Here is a 26,200-nt window from a genome sequence, read left to right as displayed (position 1 = left end):
GGGGTTTGCTTACTTCCTTTGCTGCCTCCTTTAATATAACTGGATAGATCCCATCCACCCCGGGTGCCTTTTTTATGTTTATCCTCAACAATTTCTCCTCCACTTTCCTCTCAGTTATTAGAAAATCATCTAGCTCACTGCCAATGTTTACTTCACCTACGACATTCCCCTTCCTGAATAACTCCTCATGTGTGAATGTAGATGCAAAATACTCGTTTAGATTGTTAGCCACCTGAGCTGGATCCTCAACTGTTGAACCATCAACATCCAGTGGACCAATCTGATTCATCCCTTTCCTTCTTGAGTTTAAATAGGTAAAGAACTCTTTTCTGTTTTTCTTTGCATCCTTTGCCAAGGATTTCTCATAATCTGCCTTTGCCTGCCTAATCTCCTTTGTGACTTGGTTACAGATCAACTTATATCTATCATAGGCTTCCACGTCACCCATTAATTTGTATGTATCCCATGCATTTTTCTTCTTTGCCATATGTCTCATTAGTTCATCTGACAACCATTTAGGCCTGAACCTTGAACAATATTTCTTGGTTGGTATGTAAAGCCTGGTAGCTTCCAAGATTAGTTCCTTGAATGCTTCCCATTTTGAATTTGCTGTTGGTAACATCATCAGTTGGTCCCACTGTATAGAATTTAAATACTGTCTCAGACCATCATAGTCGCCTTTACGAAAGCAAAAACCCTTCCCTTTACCTCTGATGGTAGTTACCTCCTTGAGTAAATCCCACTTCAGCACACTGTGATCACTGCCACCCAGTGGTTCATTTATCTGCAGATTCCTAATGCATGAAGAATCACTACTGATAATCAGATCAAGAGTATTGCTCCCTCTTGTTGCCTCACGAACATGCTGGTGTAGAAAACAATCATCCAATAAATCCACAAAAGCCTTGCTAGTGTTTGAGTGACCAACCCACAAATTCCAGTCAATATCTGGGAAATTAAAATCCCCCATTATAAGACTCTCTGATTTACTGGCCCATTCTATTTCCCTGTACAGTGTCTTATTATACTCATCAGAGTCATTAGGCCTATAGCACACTCCTACTCTCAATTTTGATTTACCTATGCTTATGTCACACCAAACTGACTCAACACTGCACTGTCCAGTGATGTCAACTGGCTTCACTTCCTTGGATTTTATGTGTGTTTTTTAACTAATAGCATAACCCCTCCTCCCTTCCTATCCTGTCTATCCTTTCTGTAGACGTTGTACTCCCCAAATTCCAGTTCTGCATTCCTTATATCTGTGTGACACCACGTCTCTGATATCCCAACAATATCTGCCTTTGATGTTTTGAGTAATACCTCAAATTCATCAAATTTATTTACTAAACTCCTAGCATTAGTGTACACGCAAGTATACATGCACCTGTTTCTATTCTTAGCTACCCTAACACTATAATACACTCCTACTCTTATTTTTGCTTTCGCAGTGCTTATGTCACACCAAACTGACTCAACAGTGCACTGTTCATCTATATCAACTGGATGCACTTCTTTTGATTTTATGTTTTTCTTAATTAACAGCATAACACCTCCTCCCTTTCTATCCTGTCTATCCTTTCTGTACACATTGTGCTCCCCAAATTCCAGTTCAGCATTCCTTATATCTGTGTGACACCACATCTCTGCTATACCAACAATATCCGCCTTTGATGTCTTGACCAACACTTCAAATTCATCAAATTTATTTACTATACTTCTAGCATTGGTATATATGCAAGCATACATGCTCCAACTCCTATTCTAAGTTACCCTAACACATCCCATATACCCACCTATTTCATGGTCCAGAGATGCGTAACTCACCTGGTGAACACGGCAAAAGGGTGCCATATGAGGAAAGACTTCGAATATGTGGGTTGCAAAGCTTGGAAACCAGGCACATTAGAGGCAACACTGGAAACTAGGCACATTAGAGACCCAGACGGCATCATTTTCCACCCACCAAAGAAGGACCAAATAGCCTTGAAATGGTGCCGTCTGTTTTGTGATGGTACCTATCTGAGAATAAGTAACATTAGTCTTCACCTTAGGTGAAGCATTACTTATTCGAAGTAGTGCAATATCATGGCAACTCGTTGTGAAGATATTCACAATTAAAGATATAACTTAAAACGATGCCGCCTTATAAATATTCTGTTTATTCAGAAATGGCTCTGTATTAATGATGCTATTGCACTTAATATATATATGGCCTTATACACCTCAATCAGATCACCTTGCAGGTGCCTAGTCTCCAGCTGCTGCAATTTGCAGAACTTAAGCCTCTCCTGGTAAGAGGATCCCTTCATTCCCCTCACCAATCTTGTTGCCCTTCTCTGAACATGCTCAAGAAAATCTACATCCTTCCTAAAATGAGGGCTCAAGACCTGCACGAAGTACTCAAGCTGTGGCCTGACCATTGCCTTATACAGAGGGACAATCACCTCCATTTCCCTGCTAACAACATTCCTGTATATCATTGACAACGGCCCATGACCTGCCCAGGCAGCCTGTCTGCATTGCTCAGAAAACTTCATATCTGACTGCACAATCACTCCCAGGTCTTTTTCATTTTCTACCACCTTAAGTGTAGTACCACACAGTTTGTATGTTTCTCTGGGGTTACTTCTACTCATATGCAGTACTTTGCATTTGTCAAGGTTAAACTTCAGTTGCCACTTCTTAGCCCATCTGCCCAAATTATCTAGATCCTGTTGCAGTAGCACACTGCCATTACTGTCATTAACAACCCTGCCAACCTTTGTATCATCTGCAAACTTCGACATTAAGCCTGATATACCTTCATCAATATCATTGATAAATATACAAAACAACAGTGGACCTAACACCAAACCCTGTGGGACTCCACTAATAACATTAGTCCAAGAAGAGCAGCACCCATTGATTACCACCCTCTAGCTTCTCACACTTAACCATCCTTTTATCCATTGTGGCAACTTACCCTTAATACCATTCTGCTCCAATTTGTACAGTAGTCTTCCATGCGCAACAGTGTCAAAAGCTTTCCTGAAATCCAAGTATATGATATCAAAATTATTTTTTGCATTCAGTTCCTTTGTAAACACATCATAATAACCAATCAAATTTGTCACACAAGGCTTTCCCTTAACAAACCCATGCTGTGTCTGTATTATTGCTGCAGTTATATATTAATACACCATGAATTGTCAAACTAATAGAGCAAGACTATCTGCGAAAATATCTAAACCTCCCAAGCACTTCATAATTCATTTCACAAATATACGTGGTCTCAATTCTAATCTCAACGATGTCCATTTCCACTTGCAGTCTACCAAACCCCATGTATTTTTTCTGACAGAATCTCAGTTATTGGTTGATTCAACTACTGCCCATCTCAGATGCCCAAATTATTCGCTGTATGATTCCTTTCGCCTCAAAAGTCGGTACTTGTGCATATGTCCGTTCTGATATTCCCTGTCAGAGACTTGGCAATTTGGAATCTCCTCTCTTTGATCTTCTCTGGCTTAAAATCTCTCTACCTCATTGTGTCAATTGCATCTGTTTGTCTCTACCATTCTCCCAACTCCACTAATCACTTGGAGCTCTTTGACTTCCTCTCTTTGTAACTTGACTTTCTCCAGTCCAACTTTCCTAACAGTGAGGTAATTTTCCTTGGTGATTTTAATGTTCACAACTCCAGCTGGCTTCCGTTTTCTAGTCACACCGACCCAGCTGGTCAAGATGCTGAGGCTTTTGCAATTACTAATGACCTTGCACAGATTTTTCATTTACCTACAAGAACACAGGACAATCCTAATCATACAGCCAATACGCTTGATCTTTTTCACACAAACAACCCTTCTAAGTACACAGTCGAAATGAGAGGTCCTTTAGGCACTTCATATCACAACTTGGTGATTGTCTCTTCTCCAATGGAACCTTTATCTCATGGCTATTCCCAACCTCGTGTTGTTTGGCCTTACAAGAATGCAAAATGGGATGACCTGCGAGACTTCTTTTCTTTGGTCAGATTACTGTTTCAAAACTTCTGATGTCAACGTTTGCTCAGATCGTGTCAGTGAAATTATTCTTGCAGGAATGGAATCATTTATCCCATACTCCACTTTAAAGTCTCTTCCTTTAAATAAACCTTGGTTTTCCAATAAATGTGCTAAGGCTGTTCACAAGAGAAGAATGTTGCATATCGTAATTGGCTTGTTTCTAATTCTCCAGTTTCATTTTCTGCCTACACCAAAGCTTGCAACAATTGTAAAGCAGTTATTAAAAACAGTTATTTGGCTCTTGCCAAAGCTATTGGCCGCAACTTTTGTCCATCTCTGCTCCCACCTCTCTCTCTCCAAACCAGATGGTTCTGTTGTCACTTCAGCCAAGGATAAAGCTGACCTGATAGCATCGCATTTTTCTTCCAACTCATGTATTAATGATCTTGGTAAAACACCTCCCACCATTCCCAACATGCTCCATTCAATGCCTCCTGTGATCTTCCGTCAAAAGGATGTCAGAAGGATTTTGACGATTCTTGATGCTAAGGAAGCTCCAGGTCCCGATGGTATTTCTCTACTTGTTCTCAAAACCTGTGCTCTTGAATGTACTCCTATTCTTTGCCGCCTTTTTTCATTTTCTTATTCCAAAGGTGTTTTTCCTTCTGCTTGGAAATTTGCTAATATCCAGCCAGTTCCTAAAAAGGGTAACAAATCCCTCCCATCCAATTATCATCCCATTGCAATTACTTCTACTCTTTCTAAAGTAATGGAGAAATCAATTAACCCCCAACTCTTAACCTACCTAGAAACCCTCCGTCTGATCAACGATCGCCAGTATGGATTCCGTGAGTGACGATCCACTGGTGATATTCTGGCTTATGTTACCCATTTAGGGACTAATTCAATGGAAAGGTTCGGTGGAACACAAGTGGTTGCTGTTGACATCTCAAAGGCTTTCGATCGTGTTTGGCATAAAGGTCTTCTAAACAAGCTTTCATCTTATGGTTTGCCAACTGCTTTTAGTAATTGGTTATCCAGTTTTCTCTCTGATCGCTCTCTGTCTTCTAACTTCTCCATTAATGCCGGTGTCCCCCAAGGTTCAGTTCTTTCTCCCACTCTTTTCCCCTTGTATATTAATGACTTTCTTCCATTGACTGGACACCTATCCACAGTTTTGCCGATGATAGCACATTGCATTCCACTTTCCATTTTGAGAAACCTTGCCCTGCTCAATCAACTTCAACTTCTCGAAAATCTGCTACCAATTCCTTAGATATTCAGGTAATTCTCCAGTGGGGCAAAGACAGCTTAGTTGATTTCAACCCTTCCAAAACTCAGTCTTGTCTTATATCTCGCAAAAAGAATTCTTCTGCTCCTATGCTTATCTTTAGTGACACTCCGATTTCTAGGCAAAATGATATATCTCTTTTGGGGATTACCCTGACTTCTAATCTCTCTTGGCACAAGCACATTACAAATATTGCTTCCTCTGCATCTAAAAAAACTTGGTTTTCTCTTTCGCTCTCGGCGTTACTTTTCTTCCAAACAGCTGCTTACTCTGTATAAATCGCAAGTCTGCCCTGCCATGGAATATTGTTCCCACATCTGGGGTTGTGCCCCCAAAACCTCTCTCAGGCTTCTTGATTCCATTCAGAAGAGGGCAGTTAGGTTAATTAATGATTCATCTCTAACAGAGTCTCTCCATTCCCTTTCTCATAGGCGTACTGTTTCTGCTGCATGCCTCTTCTACAGATACTTCCATAGGCACTGTTCTTCTGAATTGGCTTCTATAATTCCCACTCTCTCTTTCAAAACAGTCCGAACACGTGCCACCACCAGCCAACATCCATTTACTGTCCAACTTCAAACTCGCAGCACCAACTTTTCATCTTCCTCATTTATTCATTCAACTGCTGTTTTCTGGAACAACCTTTCTTCATACGTATTTCCTGAAAATTACAGTGTACAGAACTTCAAGTCCAATGTCAACAAATATCTTCTTTCATCTTCTCAATCTCCAACCCAAGCATGGTACTAAGTACTATAGGTTCTAATACCTCTCGTGTTTGGGGTTTATATAAAAAAAAAAAAAAAAAAAAAAAGTCTTGTCTAAATGATCCTGCAATGCATCTTTAACCAGTGACTCCATTATTTTACCTGGAACAGAAGTTAAACTAACTGGTCTGTAATTACTCGTGTCACCCTTTGATCCCCCTTTGTGAATTGGGGACACATCTGCACATCTTCAGTCCATGGAGACCTCCCTTGAGTCCAAGGATGCTCTCATAATTATGGCTAAGGGTGTGCTTACTTCCTTTGCCGTCTCCTTTAATATAACTGAATAGATCCCATCCACCCCAGGTGCCTTTTTAATGTTTAACTTCAACAATTTCACCCCCACTTTGTTCTCAGTTATTACAAAATCATTAAGCACCCTGTTACAATTTGATAACCTTCTGGCATTTTCAAACCTTAATAACTCCACATGTGTGAATGTAGATGCAAAATACTCATTCAGTTTGTTTGCTATCTGAGCAGGATCATCAACAATCGAAACATCGATATCAAGTGGACCAATCAGATTCATCCCCTTCCTTTTAGAGTTTATATAAGTAAAGAAATCCTTTCTGTTTTTCTTAGGCATTCTTTGCCAAAAATTTCTCATAACCTTTGGCAAAGATTACGAGAAATTTCTCCACTTATTCTCAAAACACATCCTGCACTTATTCCTTTTCTGCATAACCTGTTTACACTTTCTTATTGCACCAGTGTTTTCTGTTATGCTTGGAAACTGCTCATATCCAGCCAGTTCCTAAAAAGAGTGACAAATCCCTCCCATTAAATTATTGTTCCACTGCACTTACTTCTACTGTTTCTAAAATAATAGAGAAATCAATTAACCATGAACTCCAAAAACTCTCTAGAAACCTTCATCTAATCAATGATTGCCAGTATGGATTCTGTCAATGTTGTTGTTTGTTGTTTGTTATTTGGTTTTTAGGAGCATTAGCAACTAAGGCCATATTGCTCCGGGGATATGCGGTGGTCATTCCCTGACCTTTCCGCATCCTCCGTATTTGGTGGTGACGGGCTCGAACCCCGGTCTAAATCAAGAAGCGTATGCTACGCACTGCTGCTCCTTCCCACCTGTCTGTCAGTGTCAATCAACTGGTGATATATTGGCTTATGTTACCCATCTATGGACAAATTCAATGGAAAAGTTTGGTGAAACTGAAGAAGTTGCTCTTGATATTTCAAAAGCTTTTAATCGTGTTTCGCATAAAGGTCTTCTAAATACCTAGACCTAGGATGGATCTGCTAGCATCCTTCTTTTCTTCTAACTTGTATATTAATGATCTTGGTAAACCACATCCTACAATTCCCAGTAAACTCTATTCAATGCCTCCTGTTTTCTTCTGTAAAAAGGATGTCAGAAGAATTTAGAACAGTCTTGATGCTTAGAAAGTGCCAGATTTTGATGGTACTTTCCGCTTGTTCTTAAAACCTGCTCCTGGGCTTACTCCTTTTCAGTTTTTGTTGCCTTTTTACACTTTCTTATTGCACCAGTGTTTTCCTTTCTGTTTGGAAATTTCTCGTATCCAACTGGTTCCTAAAGAGGGTGACAAATCCCTTCCATCCAATTATCGTCCCATTGCATTTTACTTCTACTCTTTCTAAAGTAATGGAAAAATCAATTAACTATGAACACCTAAATAATCTAGAAATCTTCATCTGATCAATGATTGCCAGTATGCATTCTGTCAGTGTCAATACACTGGTGATATATGGGCTTATATTACCCATCTATGGACAAATTCAATGGCAAAGTTTGCTGAAACCCAAGAAACCCTTGCCATTTTAAAGGCTTTCAATCGTGTTTTGCATAAAGGTCTTCTAAATGAGCTTCCATCTTATGGTTTGCCAACTGTTTTATGTAATTGGGTATCCAATTTTATCTCTTATCACTCTGGCTTCTAACTTCTCCACTAATGCTGGTGTTACCAAGGTTCTGTTCTTTCTCCCACTCTTTTCCTCTTTTAGTGTCTGCAATTCTGCCCAGACACGATAGGAGGGAGTATATGATGAGAGCCCTGTCAATCAATTCGGCCCTGGAAAGATTGTGCAGGGCTCAAGGGGTAGAATTTTTTTCAGCCTGGTCTGTACTTGTTAACAGGAGAGACTGCTTCTACAGGGATGGGATACACTTAAATAGAAAGGGTGCAAGAATGTTTGCTGATGCTATCGAGGCAATGTTAGGTGGGTCGGAAAACTGCTAGATTGGGGGGATACAAGGACTAATAGATTAACAGTAGCCACTGGCAGAGGTGAAAGTGATTCTTGCACTGCTTCTATTGGAATGAGCCGCAGCCTGGAAAATAAGATGCAGGATATTTCAGAGACTGCTGGGAATCATTGGGGTACAAGTAAACACATGGGTTGTGTTAGGGTAGCTAAGAAAAAGAACAGGTGCATGTATACTTGTGTGTACACCAATGCTAGGAGTTTAGTAAATAAATTTGATGAATTTGAGGTATTGCTCAAAACATCAAAGGCAGATATTGTGGGGATTTCAGAGATGTGGTGTCACACAGATATAAGAAATGCAGAACTGGAATTTGGGGAGTACAATGTGTACAGAAAGGATAGACAGGATAGGAAGGGAGGAGGGGTTATGCTATTAATTAAGAAACACATAAAATCCAAGGAAGTGAAGCCAGTCGACATCGCTGGACAGTGCAGTGTCGAGTCAGTTTGGTGTGACATAAGCATTGGGAGATCAAAATTGAGAGTAGGAGTGTGCTATAGGCCTAATGACTCTGATGAGTATAATAAGAAACTGTTCGGAGAAATAGAGTGGGCCAGTAAATCAGAGAGTCTTATAATGGGGGATTTTAATTTCCCAGATATTGACTGGAATTTGGGGGCTGGTCACTCACACAGTAGCAAGGCTTTTGTGGATTTATTGGATGATTGTTTTCTACATCAGCATGTTCGGGAGGCAACTAGAGGGAGTAATACTCTTGATTTGATTATCAGTAGTGATTCTTCATGCATTCAGAATCTGCAGATAAATGAACCACTTGGTGGCAGTGATCACAGTGTGCTGAAGTGGGAGTTACTCAAAGAGGTAACTACCATTAGGGGTAAAGGGAAGGGGTATTGCTTTCGTAAAGGCGACTACAATGGACTGAGACAGTATTTAAATTCTATACAGTGGGATCAACTGATGATATTGCCAACAGCAAATTCAAAATGGGAAGCATTCAAGGAACTTATCGTGGAAGCTACTAGGCTTTACATACCAACTAAGAAATATTGTTCAAGGTTTAGGCCTAAATGGTTGTCAGATGAACTAATGAGGCATATGGCAGAGAAGAAAAATGCATGGGATACATACAAATTAACACGTGACACGGATGCCTATGATAGATACAAGTTGATCTGTAACCAAGTTACAAAGGAGGTTAGGCAGGCGAAGGCAGATTACGAGAGATCCTTGGCAAGGGATGCGAAGAAAAACAGCAAAGAGTTCTTTACTTATGTAAACTCTAGAAGGAAGGGGATGAATCAGATTGGTCCACTTGAGATCGATGGGTCAACTGTTGATGACCCTGCTCGGGTAGCTAACAAACTAAATGAATATTTTGCATCGACATTCACACATGAGGAGTTATTCAGCGAGGGGAATGCCAGAGGTGTATTCAACTCTAGCAGTAAGCTAGAGAATCTTGTAATAACTGAGAGCAAAGTGGAGGAGAAATTGTTGAAGATAAACACAAGAAAGGCACCTGGGGTGGATGGGATCTATCCAGTTATATTAAAGGAGGCAGCAAAGGAGGTAAGCAAACCCTTAGCCATAATTATGAGAGCTTCCTTGGACTCAGGGGAGGTACCCATTGACTGGAGATGTGCAAATGTGACCCCAATTCACAAAGGGGGATCAAAGGCTGACACAAGTAATTATAGACCTGTGAGTTTAACTTCTGTTCCCGGAAAATTAATGGAGGCACTGGTGAAAGAAGCACTGCAGGATCATCTAGACAAGACTTCAGTTATAGCTAGGACACAGCATGGTTTTGTTAAGGGGAAGTCTTGCCTGACCAATTTGATTGGATACTATGATGCAGTCACAAAAGAACTGGAGGCAGGGAATAACTTTGATATTATATACTTGGATCTTAGAAAGGCTTTTGATACTGTTGCACATGGAAGACTGCTGCACAAATTGGAGCAGTGTGGCATTGGAGGCAAGTTGCTGCTATGGATAAAGGGGTGGTTGAGGGGGAGAAGACAGAGAGTGGTAATCAATGGACACTGCTCATCGTGGACTAATGTTATTAGTGGAGTCCCTCAGGGTTCAGTATTGGGGCCTTTATTGTTTTCTGTATTTATAAATGATATTGATGATGGTATATCAGGCTTAATGTCCAAGTTTGCAGATGATACAAAGGTTGGCAGGGTTGTCAAGGACACTACTGACACTATGCTGCTGCAACAGGATTTGGAAAGGTTGAGCAGATGGGCTTCGAGGTGGCAAATGAAGTTTAACATTGACAAATGTAAAGTACTACATATGGGAAACAGCAACCCCAGAGCAACGTATCAACTCTGTGGTACTACACTGACAGTGGTAGAGAATGAAAGGGACCTGGGGGTGGTGGTGCAGGCAGATATGAAGTTCTCTGAGCAGTGCAGACGAGCTGCAAGAGTAGCTCATGGTGTATTGTCAATGATATATAGAAATTTTTCTAGCAGGGATAAGGAGGTGATTATTCCCTTGTATAAGGCAATGGTCAGGCCACACCTAGAGTACTGTATACAGGCCTGGAGGCCTCATTTCAGGAAGGATGTAGAGCTGCTGGAACGAGTACAGAGAAGGGCAACTAGATTGATGAATGGGACAAAGGGGTTCTCTTACGAAGAAAGGCTTAAGTTTTGCAAATTACAGTGTCTGGAAACTAGGCACCAGCGGGGTGATCTGATAGAGGTGTACAAAGCCTTGAATGGTTTGAGCATGCTCAATGCTGATGGGATTCTTCCTCTAGCTCAGAAAAATCACCTGAGAGGGCATAAATTCAAATTGAGGAAAGACAGATGTAGGATAGATGTGCGGAAATTTGCCTTTAGCCAGCGGGTGGTTGGTGGGTGGAACAGACTTCCATCCCTTGTCGTGGAAGTTGATAGCCTAAATAAGTTTAAGGCTCAGCTGGACAGGTATTTCGAACGAACAGAGGGGTGAAGTGGAAGTGGTTATTTTTATTTATTTATGTTACTTTTTTTTTTTTTTTTTTTTTTTTTGGCTGATGCTGCATAAGCTTGCTTTCTTGCATCAAATGCCTCTACTAATGCTAATGCTAATGCTAATGCTAATATTAATGACCTTCCATTGACCAGAAATTCTATCCATATTTTTGTTGATGATAGCACATTGAATTCTACCTTCTAGTTTGAGAAACCTTGCCATGCACAAACAGCTTCAACTTCTAGAATATCACCTACCAATTCCTCCAATCTCCAAGTCATTCTCCAGTGAGACAAAGATTAGCATTAGCATTTTAGCATTAGTAGAGGCATTAGATGCAAGAAAGCAAGCTTATGCAGCATCCGCCAAAAAAAAATATAAATAAATAATAAATAAATAAATAAATAAAAAATAACCACTTCCACTTCACCCCTCTGTTGGTTCGAAATACCTGTCCAGCTGAGCCTTAAACTTATTTAGGCTATCAACTTCCACGACAAGGGATGGAAGTTTATTCCACCAACCAACCACCCGCTGGCTAAAGGCAAAAATTTCCTCACTTCTATCCTACATCTGTCTTTTCTCAATTTGAATTTATGCCCTCTCAGGTGATTATTCTGAGCAAGAGGAAGAATCCCATCAGCATTGAGCATGCTCAAACCATTCAAGGCTTTATACACCTCTATCAGATCACCTCGCAAGTGCCTAGTCTCCAGACACTAATTTGCAAAACTTAAGCCTTTCTTCATAAGAGCACCCTTTGTTCCATTCACTAATCTTGTTGCCCTTCTCTGTTCTCGTTCCAGCATCTCTACATCCTTCTTGAAATGAGGCCTCCAGACTTGTATACAGTACTCTAGGTGTGGTCTGACCATTGCCTTATACAATGGAATAATCACCTCCTTATCCCTGCTAGAAAAATTCCTATATATCATCGACAATACACCATGAGCTACTCTTGCAGCCCGTCTGCACTGCTCAGAAAACTTCATATCTCCCTGGACAACCACCCCCAGGTCCCTTTCATTCTCTACCACTGTCAGTGTAGTACCACAGAATTTATACGTTGCTCTGGGGTTGCTGTTTCCCATATGTAGTACTTTACATTTGTCAATGTTAAACTTCATTTGCCACCTCGAAGCCCATCTGCTCAACCTTTCCAGATCCTGTTGCAGTAGCATAGTGTCAGTAGTGTCCTTGACAACCCTGCCAACCTTTGTATTGTCGGCAAACTTGGACATTAAACTTGATATACCATCATCGATATCATTTAAAAATACAGAAAATAATAATGGACCCAAAACTGAACCCCGAGGGACTACACTAATAACACTAGCCCACGATGAGCATTGTCCATTGATCATCACTCTGTCTTCTCCCCCTCAACCACCCCTTTATCCATAGCAGCAATTTGCCTCCAATGCCACACTGCTCCAATTTGTGCAGCAGCCTTCCATGTGCAACAGTATCAAAAGCCTTTCTAAGATCCAAGTATATAATATCAAAGTTATTCCCTGCATCCAGTTGTTTTGTGACTGCATCATAGTATCAAATCAAATTGGTCAGGCAAGACTTCCCCTTAACAAAACCATGCTGTGTCCGAGCTATGACTGAAGTCTTGTCTAGATGATCCTGCAGTGCTTCTTTAACCAGTGCCTCCCTTAATTTTCCAGGAACAGAAGTTAAACTAACAGGTCTATAATTATTTGTGTCGCCCTTTGATCCTCCTTTGTGAATTGGGGTTACATTTGCACATCTCCAGTCCATGGGTACTTCCCCTGAGTCCAAGGAAGCTCTCATAATTATGGCTATGAGTTTGCTTACTTCCTTTGCTGCTTCCTTTAATATAACTGGATAGATCCCATCCACCCCAGGTGCCTTTCTTGTATTTATCTTCAACAATTTCTCCTCCACTTTACTCACAATTATTACAAGATTCTCTAGCTTACTGCCAGAGTTGAATACACCTCTGGCATTCCCCTCGCTGAATAACTCCTCATGTGTGAATGTCGATGCAAAATATTCATTCAGTTTGTTAGCTACCTGAGCAGGATCATCAACAGTTGACCCATCGATACAAGTGGACCAATCTGATTCATCGCCTTCCTTAGAGTTTACATAAGTAAAGAACTCTTTGCTGTTTTGCTTTGCATCCCTTGCCAAAAATTTCTCATAATCTGCCTTTGCCTGCCTAACCTCCTTTGTAACTTGGTTACAGATCAACTTGTATCTATCATAGGCTTCTCTGTCACGTGTTAATTTGTATCCCATGCATTTTTCTTCTCTGCCATATGTCTCATTAGTTCATCTGACATCCATTTAGGCCTAAACCTTGAACAATATTTCTTAGTTGGTATGTAAAGCCTAGTAGCTTCCAAGATAAGTTCTTTGAATGCTTCCCATTTTGCATTTGCTGTTGGTAACATCATCAGTTGGTCCCACTGTATAGAATTTAAATACTGTCTCAGACCATCGTAGTTGCCTTTACGAAAGCAATAACCCTTCCCTTTACCCCTAATGGTAGTTACCTCTTTGAGTAAATCCCACTTCAGCACACTGTGATCACTGCCACCTAGTGGTTCATTTACCTGCAGATTCTTAATGTATGAAGAATCACTACTGATAATCAAATCAAGAATATTGCTCTCTCTAGTTGCCTCCCGAACATGCTGATGTAGAAAACAATCATCCAATAAATCCACAAAAGCTTTGCTAGTGTGTGAGTGACCGGCCCCCAAATTCCAGTCAATATCTGGAAAATTAAAATCACCCATTGTAAGACTCTCTGATTTACTGGCCCACTCTATTTCCCCGTGCAGTTTCTTATTATACTCATCAGAGTCATTAGGCCTATAGCACACTCCTACTCTCAATTTTGATCTCCCAATGCTTATGTCACACCAAACTGACTCGACATTGCACTGTCAGGCAATGTCGACTGGCTTCACTTCGTTGGATTTTATGCATTTCTTAACTAATAACATAACCCCTCCTCCCTTCCTACCCTGTCTGTCCTTTCTGTAGACATTGTACTCCCCAAATTCCAGTTCTGCATTCCTTATATCTGTGTGATACAACGTCTCTGATATCCCAACAATATCTGCCTTTGATGTTTTGAGCAATACCTGAAATTCATCAAATTTATTTACTAAACTCCTAGCATTGGTGTACACGCAATTATACATGGACCTGTTCTATTTCTTAACTACCCTAATACAACCTATGTGTTTATTTGTACCCCAATGATTCCCAGCAGTCTCTGAACTATCCTGCATCTTATTTTCCAAGCTCCGGCTCATTCCAATAGAAGCAGTGCAAGAATCACTTTCACCTCTGCCAGTGGCTACTGTTAATCTATTAGTCCTTGTATCCCCCCAATCTAGCAGTTTTCTGACCCACCTAACACTGCCTAGATAGCATCAGCAAACATTCTTGCACCCTTTCTATTTAAGTGTATCCCATCCCTGTAGAAGCAGTCTCTCCTGTTAACAAGTACAGACCAGGCTGAAAAAAATTCTACCCCTTGAGCCCTGCACAATCCTTCCAGTGCCGAATTGATTGACAGGGCTCTCATCATATACTCCCCTCCTATCATGTCTGGGCAGAATTGCAGACACTTTCAAATTCAACCCTAATTCACGGCTTTTTTTCAACAGTGACCTGTACTTGTTAAGTAATTCCGCCGGTCTCCTACTCTTAATATCATTAGTGCCAATGTGTACAACTATATCACCTTTTGTGCCCTTAAAAGATGATATCCACTCTACAACGTCATCAACCTTTGCCCCCGGCAGACATACCCTGTTCCTGTTCCACCTATCCTTTTTACAAAGCATGTTTCCTGTTTCCCTGACAATAGAGTCACCAACAACTACTAGTTCCTTTGGGACCAGCGCATTCTGCCTTGGGGGTTGCTGCTGTGTTGCACGATGACCAAGTGCAAGCTCTGGCATTGGTGTGGTCAGCTGAGAGTTTGATGGTCCCCTCACTTTTAATGCTTCGAGGGCATCCACCCTGTCCTTCAAGCTCTCATGTAGGCCCATAACAATGCTGAGTTGTCGCCTGATTTCCTTACACTCCTTGAATCATGCACACACAAAGACATCCCCATGGCTGTATCATGTCCCGTACCTGACTGCTCCATAAACATCAAGCAATTAATGCATTTTAATAGGCTGTGATTCTGAGGGCAACTGCCCCCCTCAGTTCTCCCTGAACCACAGCACTCCCATTAGCTTGAGCCTTTTGCTTTGCTGCTCTGGTCAGAGTCGTAGATAACATAGTTGATTTCAATCCTTCTAAAACTCAGCCCTGTCATATATCTCACAGAAAAGAATTCTTTTGCTCCTATGCTTATCTTCGATAATGCTCAGATTTCTAGATAAGATCACATATCTTTATTAGAGGTTATCCTGACTTCTAATGTCTCTCTCTCTCTCTCTCTCTCTCTCTCTCCTGGTAAAAGCACATCACAAATGTTGCTTCCTCTGCATCTAAAAACTGGGTTTTTGCTTTTGCTCTTAGTGTCACTTTTCTTCCAAACAGCTGCTCACTTTGTACAAATCACAAATTCACCCTACCATGGTATACTGTTCCCACATCTGGGAACAATATTCCATGGTAAGAGTGGCGTTCCACAAAACCTCTCTCAGACTTCTAGATTCCATTCAAAGGAGGGCCGTATTAATGTATTCCATACATTAATTAATGACCCATCTATAACGTCTCTCCACTCTCTGTCTCAGACATTCTGTTTCTTTTGCATGCCTTTTCTATAGATATTTCCATGGGCACTGTTCTTCTGAATTGTCTTCTATAATTCCTACTTTCTTTTTCAAACCAGTCTGAACATGTGCCACAACCAGTCAACATCCTTTTACTGTCCAAGTTCAAACTCACAGAACGAACTTTTCATCTTATCCATTTATCCTTCAACTTCTGTTTTCTGGAACAACCTCCTTTCCTACATATTTTCTGAAAATTACAATCTACAGAAATTCAAATCCAATGTCAAGAAGTATCTTCTTTCATCTTCTCAACCTTCAACCCATTCACAGTACTAAGTACTATAGGTTCTAATATCTTGTGCTTGGGGTTTTCATAAAACAAGAAAATATATAATATTCATATTATATACAAAGGTAATATAAATATTATATAAAAGGATAATACTCACTACATATGCAAAAATCAGAAATATTTCAATAACTATAGCATTTGCTGATAATTCTTATTAAAGAATAAAAAAATAAGCTTTTTATTACATGTCAATGCATGTTAGCTATAACTGTATATGTTGCTGCTGGCATTGACAATTATAGTTTATGCTTATGTTTTAACACTTCTGTGTTAGTACAGTGGCTTAGTCACTTGGTACCTGTTTATTTGGAACGGTTGGGATTCCAGTCTCATTTTAGGCCAGAGGAATTTCTGATGGCCTTTTCATTTGTGTTCGAAGGTTCTCCTCAAATTATTCTGGAGTTTTTCCCTTCACACAAACAAGCAAACCAGTCTACACACAGAACACAATGTGAAGTCACTGCCTACCTACACTATGTGAAACCTCAGAAATAAGAGCATGTCCTCAGGCAGAACACTCATCATCATCATTTGAAGAACAGAAGCTAAGTCATACCTCTTGCCGTTGTAAATGCTGCTAAAATGAATGAGGAAATTTTTTCTCCCTCATGAGAAGAAGCTTCTCATGGGGGGGGGGATGATCATTCCTATGTATGTAGTGCTCATCACTACTTACTATCAAACATACTCTCTTAAATATGTCTTTCAGTAGATACACTATTCTCACACTTTCTGTTCTGTGTCACAACTGCTGGAACTCCTGTCACTTACCAAGACATTGGTAAGTGACAGGAGTTCCAGCAGTTGTGACACAGAACAGAAAGTGTGAGAATAGTGTAACTACTGACAGGAGATGGGGGAAACCCCTGGTGCCATTTTATGTGCTTCTTAACTAACAGTATAACCCTACCCTATCCTTTCCTTGCATATTGTACTCCCCAAATTCCAATTCTGAAATCTGTGTAACACTACGTCTCTGATATTCCAACAGTAACTGCCTTTGATGTCTTGACCAGCACTTCAATTTCATCAAATTTATTTACTAAACTCCTAGCATTGGTGTTTGTGAAAGTATACATGAACCTGTTCTTACTCTTAATTACTCTAACACAGCCCATATATTTACTTGTTTCATGATTCCCAGCATTTCCTGAAATCCCCAGAAACTTGCTTTCCGGGCTGCTGCTCATTCCAATAGAAGCAGTGCAAGAATCACTTCCACCTCTGCCTGAGGCTACTGTTAATCTATTAGTCTGTGAATCCCCCTAAGCTAGCAGTTTTCCAACCCACTTAACACTGCCTCGATAGCATCAGCAAATATTCTTGCTCCCTTTCTATTTAAGTGTATCCCTGTAGAAGCAAGTTCTCCAGATTTATGAACAGATTCTCTGTTCACATATCTGGAGAACTGGCAGCAGTGCAAGTGATTAACAAACTTCTGCATACATACTGATGCAGGGTGAAACTTGCAATTTGACAACAGAAAACTACACTGTGAGGCCATTTTGCATGATAATTAGCCAACATTAACCTTAAAAAAAATTTAATTCATCATGAGAAGCTATTTTATGATCAGCCTTCTCCCTTTACTTCTAACTAGGAAAGAGCTGTTTGTGAATAGTGCAACACTAGAGAATTTGCAACGGATAATCATAACCTGTGAGATCAAAGCCTAGTGTTTGGTACATTATCAATTTTTATTTGTATATCATTAATTTAATTCAGAAATTAATTAAATATCTGACATTGTATAAGGAAAGAAACCATTTTCCATACTTGAAATATTCTTCAGTTGGAGATATTCTGTGTTCTTCTGGAACATCAGTTAGGTTAAAAATAATTGCAAAACTAGAATTATAGCATGTCCTGTTGACAAACGCATTTTCTTCACTTTGCTCTTTGCACATTTTGTAATCCTCTTGACTGAAACAACCTGCATCCATCAAAATAGAGCGAATAAATTTTAAATAATTTCTCATATATATTATGATACCATTCCAATACTTTCACGACATTATTATGCCAAGAATTCCTAAAGCATAGTAGCTTGCAAGCCATGTGTGAGCTGACACAAGTATTTTGAGTGGCTTATATCAGTATTCTATGATTTGAACTTTCCATGTTATAGCCAAATGAAGACAATACTGATTGTCTCAACAATTATTAAACATTAAGCCACATCCACTACAGCCTATGATATTTTGCATATTTGAATCAGCAAATACTAGCACTAATGTTTTAGCACAATTGTTTTAGCAGCAAAACACTTTTTTCACTGCTAAATGAAATATATATATATTTTTTAATCTCAGTATTTCATTAAGTCTAGCATCAGTAGAATGCAATCTGATGAAACTGAAACTGGCCACATGGCTTGCAAAAGCTCAATAGCTCCAGATAAGCTAGTGAGTTTTGGAATTTCTGTGCTTTTTTATTTATTTTTTTTTCATTTATTTGTTCTAAATGTTTTTTAAAAAAATTTTCAGTTATTTTTTCTAAATTTTACTGCTTCATATAGTTTTTATCAGACCGATCACAGTATTTTTATAGTTTTTAAATCAAGCTGGTAGTTCAGAAGTTATACTTTTGTATAAACAGCTGTGCTAGTGGTAATTTTGGCACCAAAACCCAAGTATATTGCTTACAGTTTGTTTGTGAAATTATAAAAATGGTATACTGAAATTAATATAAACATTACTATAGATAATATTATAGTTATTTTACAGTTTGGTAGATACTTAACTACTAAATCAGAGCAGTGAGTGTTAAGTTATGCTAATCAGTAGTGTGGATTTTCAATCAGTTTCTCATATATTTTCATTCAGTTTCTCACCATTGTATATAAATTTGTAGAGTAGGATATTTTAAAACTATTTCATTGTATTATAAAGAATATGTTTATTGAATATGTTGCATCACAGTATAGCACAGTGTAATATACTGTAATTTCTTATGATTCTTTAATTTGAAATGTAACCACAATTGTGGTAAAAACTAGATCTGGAAAGAATACTATAACTCAGAATGACAGGGGTACCATTCTCTGGAGTATTACCGCAATAATTTGTGAATTATTATATTTGTGAAAAGGTTAAATAAAAATACGGTAATACTCCAGAGAATGGTAGCCCTTACAAAATGGGGTTGAGAAGAAGAGGGGGAAAGAGGTGATGTACGGTTCATAACTCTGCCCACTCACTGCGTTCCCCCTCTTCTTCTCGATGACTGCACGTGGCAGATGTCACGTGACATAACAGTATTTCGGAGCTGAAAAACAACAAAAGTTGCCGTTGATTTCAAAATTAATGGCAACTTCGTTTTAACTGTGAGATGTTATGTTATGTGACATTTTGTCATGTAACATAATGACATCGCACAGTTAAAACGAAAAAAAATTAACACGAAACACCAATTTTTTTTTAAAAACAAGAAACAAAAAGTAATACCACGTGCGGCCAATGACCAGTTTTTGCTTGAATCCCTCCCGAAGTTGCGTAAAAACCTAACCTTTTTTCACTACACTAAAAGTGCAATTAACAATAAAATTTCTCTTTGTATATGCACAATACACCAATACAATTTTTTTTTTAAAGAACGTAACCACTGACACAATACTAGGTTAAAAAGATGGGAAAGGAAAACTCACCTCATCAGTCCTGGCATGCGGGCTCGTGGTAGCAAAAAAACCACGAAACAGTTTACCTGCAGAATGGCAGGATACACGACAAACTCAGAACGACACGAGGAACCAGTGGCAAGCTAACCCAATATTAATTTTTGGACACTTACAGTAATTAAAAAGATGTTAAAGGAAAAATATGAACAATTTATGAATATTTCCAAGTTTCACTTTTCTTTAACTCAGGACAACACGAGGTAACAAGCGAACATAACCAGCAAACCCAGCAAGCAAATGTGACTCTGAAACGATGACATAGCAAATGTGACTATGAAACGCTGCAATGACGTAGTGTCCTGTTATATCTGCCTGAAATGAAGAGGGGAACGAAGTGAATGGGCGGAGTCACAACTTGTCAATCACTGCTTTTCCTCGCTTCTCGTCGCCATTTTGAAGGGTGTACCGAAGTGGAGTTTGGCCAAAAATACATAGAGTACTTAATGATATATGAGGGTGGTTCAATAAAGAATCACCCTCACCTACTTCCACATATTGCAGAGCCGACCGGGCTAGCCGAGTGGGTAAAGTACCTGCCTGCCAACCCAAAAGGTCGCGGGTTCGATTCCCGCCTCGGGCTTGGATCAAAGTACTGCAAAAACCTTGGGAGGTGCAATATGGCCACAGAAGCCGATGCGCCAACAACTACCAAATCAAAAAAAAAAAAAAAACATATTGCAGAGTCATGATATTTTGTTGTGTTACATCATACATATCTCTGTACTAAAGGTGTAAAATTTCAGCCCCGTGTCTTAATTTGTTTTTCTCTTACAGAGCTGAACTTGTGACAAAGTAGCATCATGGACAAAGTTGAAGCCACAGCTGTAATCCAGTATCTGTTCTTTGAAGGGGAAATTTCCTAAAGAAATCCACAAGGAGATGACTGCAGTATATAAGGATGATGCCCCATCCTATGGCATTGTAAAGCACTGGCATAGACAGTTTAGGTGTGGTCGGACATCGGTAGAATCTGATCTCATTCCAGGTCATCCCCATTCAGCCATTGATGACAGCACAATCAGAAAAGTGGAGTAGTTAATTGTGGAAGATCACTGGATATCTGTGCATGAATTGTCCCAGGAGGCGAAGATTAGTGTGGGCTCTGTTGAAACAGTCCTTCAAGACTAACTCCATTAATGGAAATGAGTGCAAGATTGATTCCCCGATTACTGACTCGTTTCCAGAAGGCAAGGAACCTTATGGGGTCCTCAATTATGGTTATAACACAGGAAAGGAATAGACAAATGAAAGAATATTATGTGGAGAGGAATGGAGCTATAAGTCAATTGCATTATGGATTTATTAAAGGGAGATCATGACTAACCAATCTGATAATTACAATGCAATCATCCTTACAAAGGAACTGGATGAAAAGAATAATTTTGACATCATATACTTACATTAAGTTCTACATGAATGAATGAATGTTGTACAAAGTGGAGCAATATGGCATCAGGGGCAAGTTACTATTATGGATAAAAGAGTGGTTAAGCAGTAAGACACAGAGTAGACATAAATGTCCACTGCTCTTAATGGACTGTTATAAGTGTGGTACCACAGAGCCTGGTATTGTGCTCCTTACAGTTTTTAATATTTATTAATATTCACCTCTAAGTATTTTAAATTTCATGTCCAAGTTTACATTAAATGATGGGCTACAAAAATGGCAGTTCATTATAACACTGGAAAATGCAATGTCATGTATCTTTGCAGCAGTAATAAAAAGGTCTTGGGAGTTTAAATACACAGTCTGATATGAAATTTTCTAAGCAGTACAAGTAGGCTGCTAGAACAACTCATGGGGGTTCTGTTGAGCACACAGGAACTTTGCCAGTAGACACAAAGAGGCGATTAATCTATCATAGCATTAGCATTAGTAGAGGCATATGATGCAAGAAAGCAAGCTTATGCAGCATCAGCCAAAAAAAAAAAAAAAAACTTCCACTTTACCCCTCCATTCATTCGAAATACCTGTCCAGCTGATCCTTAAATTTATTTAGGCTATCAATTTCCACAACAAGGGATGGAAGTCTGTTCTACCAACCAACTATCCGCTGGCTAAAGGCAAATTTCTGCAAATCTATCCTACATCTGTCTTTCCTCAATTTGAATTTATGCCCTCTCAGGTGATTATTCTGAGCAAGAGGAAGAATTCCATCAGCATTGAGCATGCTCAAACCATTCAAGGCTTTATACACCTCTATCAGATCACCTCGCCAGTGCCTAGTCTCCAAACACTGTAATTTGCAAAACTTAAGCCTTTGTTTGTAAGAGCAACCCTTTGTTCCATTTACTAATCTTGTTGCCCTTCTCTGTACTCGTTCCAGCAGCTCTACATCCTTCTGGAAATGAGGCTTCCAGACCTGTATGTACTCTAGGTGTGGCCTGACCATTGCCTTATACAAGGGAATAATCACCTCCTTATCCGTGCTAGAAAAATTCCTGTGTATCATTCCAGTGCAGACGGGCTGCAAGAGTTGCTCATGGTGTCTTATCAACTCTTGCACCCGTCTGCACTGCTCAGAGAACTTCATATCTGTCTGCACAATTACCCCCAGGTCCTTTTCATTCTCTACCACTGTCAGTGCAGTACCACAGAGTTGATACATTGCTCTGAGGTTGCTGTTTCCCATATGTAATACTTTACATTTGTCAATGTTAAACTTCATTTGCCACCTCTCAGCCCATCTGCTCAACCTTTCCAGATCCTGTTGCAGGAGCATAGCATCAGTAGTGTTCTTAACAACCCTGCCAACCTTTGTATCATCTGCAAACATGGACATTAAGCTTGATATACCATCATCAATATTATTTATAAATACAGAAAACAATAATGGACCCAACACTGAACCCTGAGGGACTCCACTAAAAATATTAGTCCACGATGAGCAGTGTCCATTGATTACCACTCTGTCTTCTCCCCCTCAACCACCCCTTTACCCATAGCAGCAATTTGCCTCCAATGCCACACTGCTCCAATTTGTGCAGCAGTATAAAAAGCCTTTCTAAGATCCAAGTATATAATATCAAAGTTATTCCCTGCATCATAGTATCCAATCAGATTGGTCAGGCAAGACTTCCCCTTAACAAAACCATGCTGTGTCCGAGCTATAACTGAAGTCTTGTCTAGATGATCCTGTAGTGCTTCTTTAACCAGTGCCTCCAGTAATTTTCCTGGAACAGAAGTTAAACTCATAGGTCTATAATTACTTGTGTCAACCTTTTATCCTCCTTTGTGAATTGGAGTCACATTTTCACATCTACAGTCTGTGGGTACCTCCCCTGAATCCAAGGAAGCTCTCATAATTATGGCTAAGGGTTTGCTTACTTCCTTTGTTGCCTCCTTTAATATAATTGGATAGATCCCATGCACCCCAGGTGCCTTTCTTGTGTTTATCTTCAACAATTTCTCCTCCACTTTACTCTCAGTTATTACAAGATTATCTAGCTTACTGCCCGAGTTGAATACACCTCTGGCATTCCCCTCGCTGAATAATTCCTCATGTGTGAATGTCGATGCAAAATCATTTAGTTTGTTAGCTACCTGAGCAGGATCATCAACAGTTGACCCATCGATATCAAGTGGACCAATCTGATTCATCCCCTTCCTTCTAGAGTTTACATAAGTAAAGAACTCTTTGCTGTTTTTCTTTGCATTTTTTCTTTGCTGTTTTTCTTTCCCTTGCCAAAGATTTCTCATAATCTGCCTTCGCCTGCCTAACCTCCTTTGTAACTTGGTTACAGATCAACTTATATCTATCATAGGCTTCTGTGTCACATGTTAATTTATATGTATGCCATGCATTTTTCTTCTCTGCCATATGTCTCATTAGTTCATCTAACATCTATTTAGGCCTAAACCTTGAACAATATTTCTTAGTTGGTATGTAAAGCCTAGTAGCTTCCAAGATAAGTTCTTTGAATGCTTCCCATTTTGAATTTGCTGTTGGTAACATCATCAGTTGGTCTCACTGTATAGAATTTAAATACTGTCTCAGACATCGTAGTCGCCTTTATGAAAGCAATAACCCTTCCCTTTACCTCCTGATGGTAGGTACCACTTTGAGTAAATCCCACTTCGGCAAGCACACTGTGATCACTGCCACCTAGTGGTTCCTTTATCTGCAGATTTTTAATGCATGAAGAATCACTACTGATAATCAAATCAAGAGTATTACTCCCTCTAGTTGCCTCCCGAGGTAACTCATGAGGTCGACACACACATGTTGGTCCTTGAGGTTGTCACAGACATTCTCTCAGATTAAGCCATGGTTAGATATTTCATCTTGAAAACTTCATTTTAGGAAAGTACAGACTTGTTGAAAAAGATACAGAGATAAGCAACAAGACTGGTAAATGCACAAAGGGATATTCTTATTAGGAGAGACTTGAGTTCTGTAAGTTATGGTTTTCAAGGCATATGCAGGTTGATCTGATCAAGGTCAACCTGCATATGCCTGGTTTTTGAAAATTCAAAAATTTTCCTTTAATTTAGTGACTAATTGGCCATTGAAATCAATTTCCATCTACATCTGCGGAAACTGGAAGTTGGAAATTTAAAGAGAAATTGGAAAGATAAGATTGGTATTGTAAAATAAAAAAATAAATATCCGTGTATTTGCCAAAAAAATTATATGATCATTAACTGGTGACAACCAGTTAGTGGTCACATAATTTCTTTCTATCCATTACAGAAGGGTTTACAAAAGGGTTTACAACATCTAACAAACTACATAATAAAATTAGTTGTATTTACATCAAGGGTCAGATACATAAATAAGTAAATAATACAGCAGCATAAGAAGAAAGAAAGAAAACATGTTATGTAAGAAAACATGATAAGGCAGAACAGTGAATGAAATGAAAATTTAAAATAAAACATGGGATATGGAAATTATAACCTATAAGATCTTTACAATAATTAAATCTTGAAAAGAATGTAAATTAAAATATAATGAATGTAAAGTCTGGCACTTTATAATCCAGAATTCTTTAAAATTCAACACATTTTACAAAAAATCAACATTTTTAAAAGCCTGAAATATTATGAGAGCAATCCGGTACTTGTGCCAATGATCACATTTGCATTTAAGAATCTATGCAAAAAAAAAAGGGGTGTCATTCCTCTCATTATAAGATGCTTGCTGTACTATTTTTTCTGTTAAATCTTGCGGACACAAAAACAGTTTAAACCGTACAAACAATGCAATTCAATGGTCTTAATTACCCTGATATTGACTTTTAAACTGAAGGTTCCACCAAAAGGTTAATCAACCATTTGTTTAAAAGATGACACTGCTATAACAGCCGGTTTCAGGAACAACTTGTCCCGGATCAGATAACAAGTGGTCTGTAGAGGCAACACACAAGTTGTTTATTGTGAGTTGCCATGTGGTATACAAAAGTTTAGTTTTAGAAGTTGTAATATAGTTAAAGATACTTGTTTTGTCTGTTTGTTGTCATTAGAGATTACGGCTATCTGATAAGGGACCGGTTAATCTGAAACACTGTCCTAGCAGTCTTTTAAACAAATAGCGAATTAAACTTTTGGCAAGGCTTTTTTGAAAGTAGTGCAACATCAGAGAAACTCACTGTGAGAATTAAGACCATTTAAACTTAAGAATTAAGACCAGGATTTAAACTGCATTATCAATGCAGTTTAAATCCTGTTGGCAGAAAAATCATTAGCAAGGGCACATGATGCAAGAAAGCAAGCTTATATAGCATCAGCCAAAAAAAACCCTTATTTCACCCATCCCCCTCGCTCCAAATGTTTGTCAAGTTCTGCCTTGAATCTATTTAAGCTATCAACTTCTACAACAGATGGAAGTTTGTTCCAGCAATCAACCACCCGCTGGCTAAAGGCAAACTTCTGCACGTCTATCCTACAACCGTCTTTCCTCAATTTGAATTTTTTTTTTTTTTTTTTTATTATTAGCTATATGGTGCAAGGAAGCCTGAGGCTTATGCTGCACCAGTCAAAAAAAAAAAAAAAAAATCTTAATTACCCTGAGAGAGAGAGAGAGAGAGAGAGAGAGAGAGAGAGAGAGAGAGAGAGAGAGAGAGAGAGAGAGAGAGAGAGAGAGAGAGAAGGGAATCACCAAGAAAGAGAAGAATGATGATATCCAGCTCAGGACCCTGGGTGTGCCAAGCCCATAATCACCAGATGTGAGCCCCTTTATGCCCTCTCAGGCAATTATTCTGAGCAAGAGG

The 26,200-nt window shown here is 39.2% G+C and overlaps 1 protein-coding gene across 1 annotated transcript in view; it reads right to left on the bottom strand.

Annotated features, from left to right (window-relative positions):
* The window catches only part of LOC150078014 (sodium- and chloride-dependent betaine transporter-like), a 197,310-nt gene that overhangs the window by 59,436 nt on the left and 111,674 nt on the right, over positions 1–26,200 (bottom strand). The window contains exon 3 of the mRNA XM_090384430.1: positions 18,088–18,244. Coding sequence (XP_090240556.1) covers positions 18,088–18,244 — 157 coding nt within the window. The remainder of the gene's footprint in view (positions 1–18,087; positions 18,245–26,200) is intronic.

This window comes from Mastigoproctus giganteus, chromosome 11, assembly GCF_048544385.1.
Source record: "Mastigoproctus giganteus isolate SK-2022 chromosome 11, ASM4854438v1, whole genome shotgun sequence".
Classification (NCBI taxonomy): domain Eukaryota; kingdom Metazoa; phylum Arthropoda; class Arachnida; order Uropygi; family Thelyphonidae; genus Mastigoproctus; species Mastigoproctus giganteus.
Note: the sequence above shows the minus strand (reverse complement) of the source record. Positions and strands in the feature narration are given on the sequence as shown.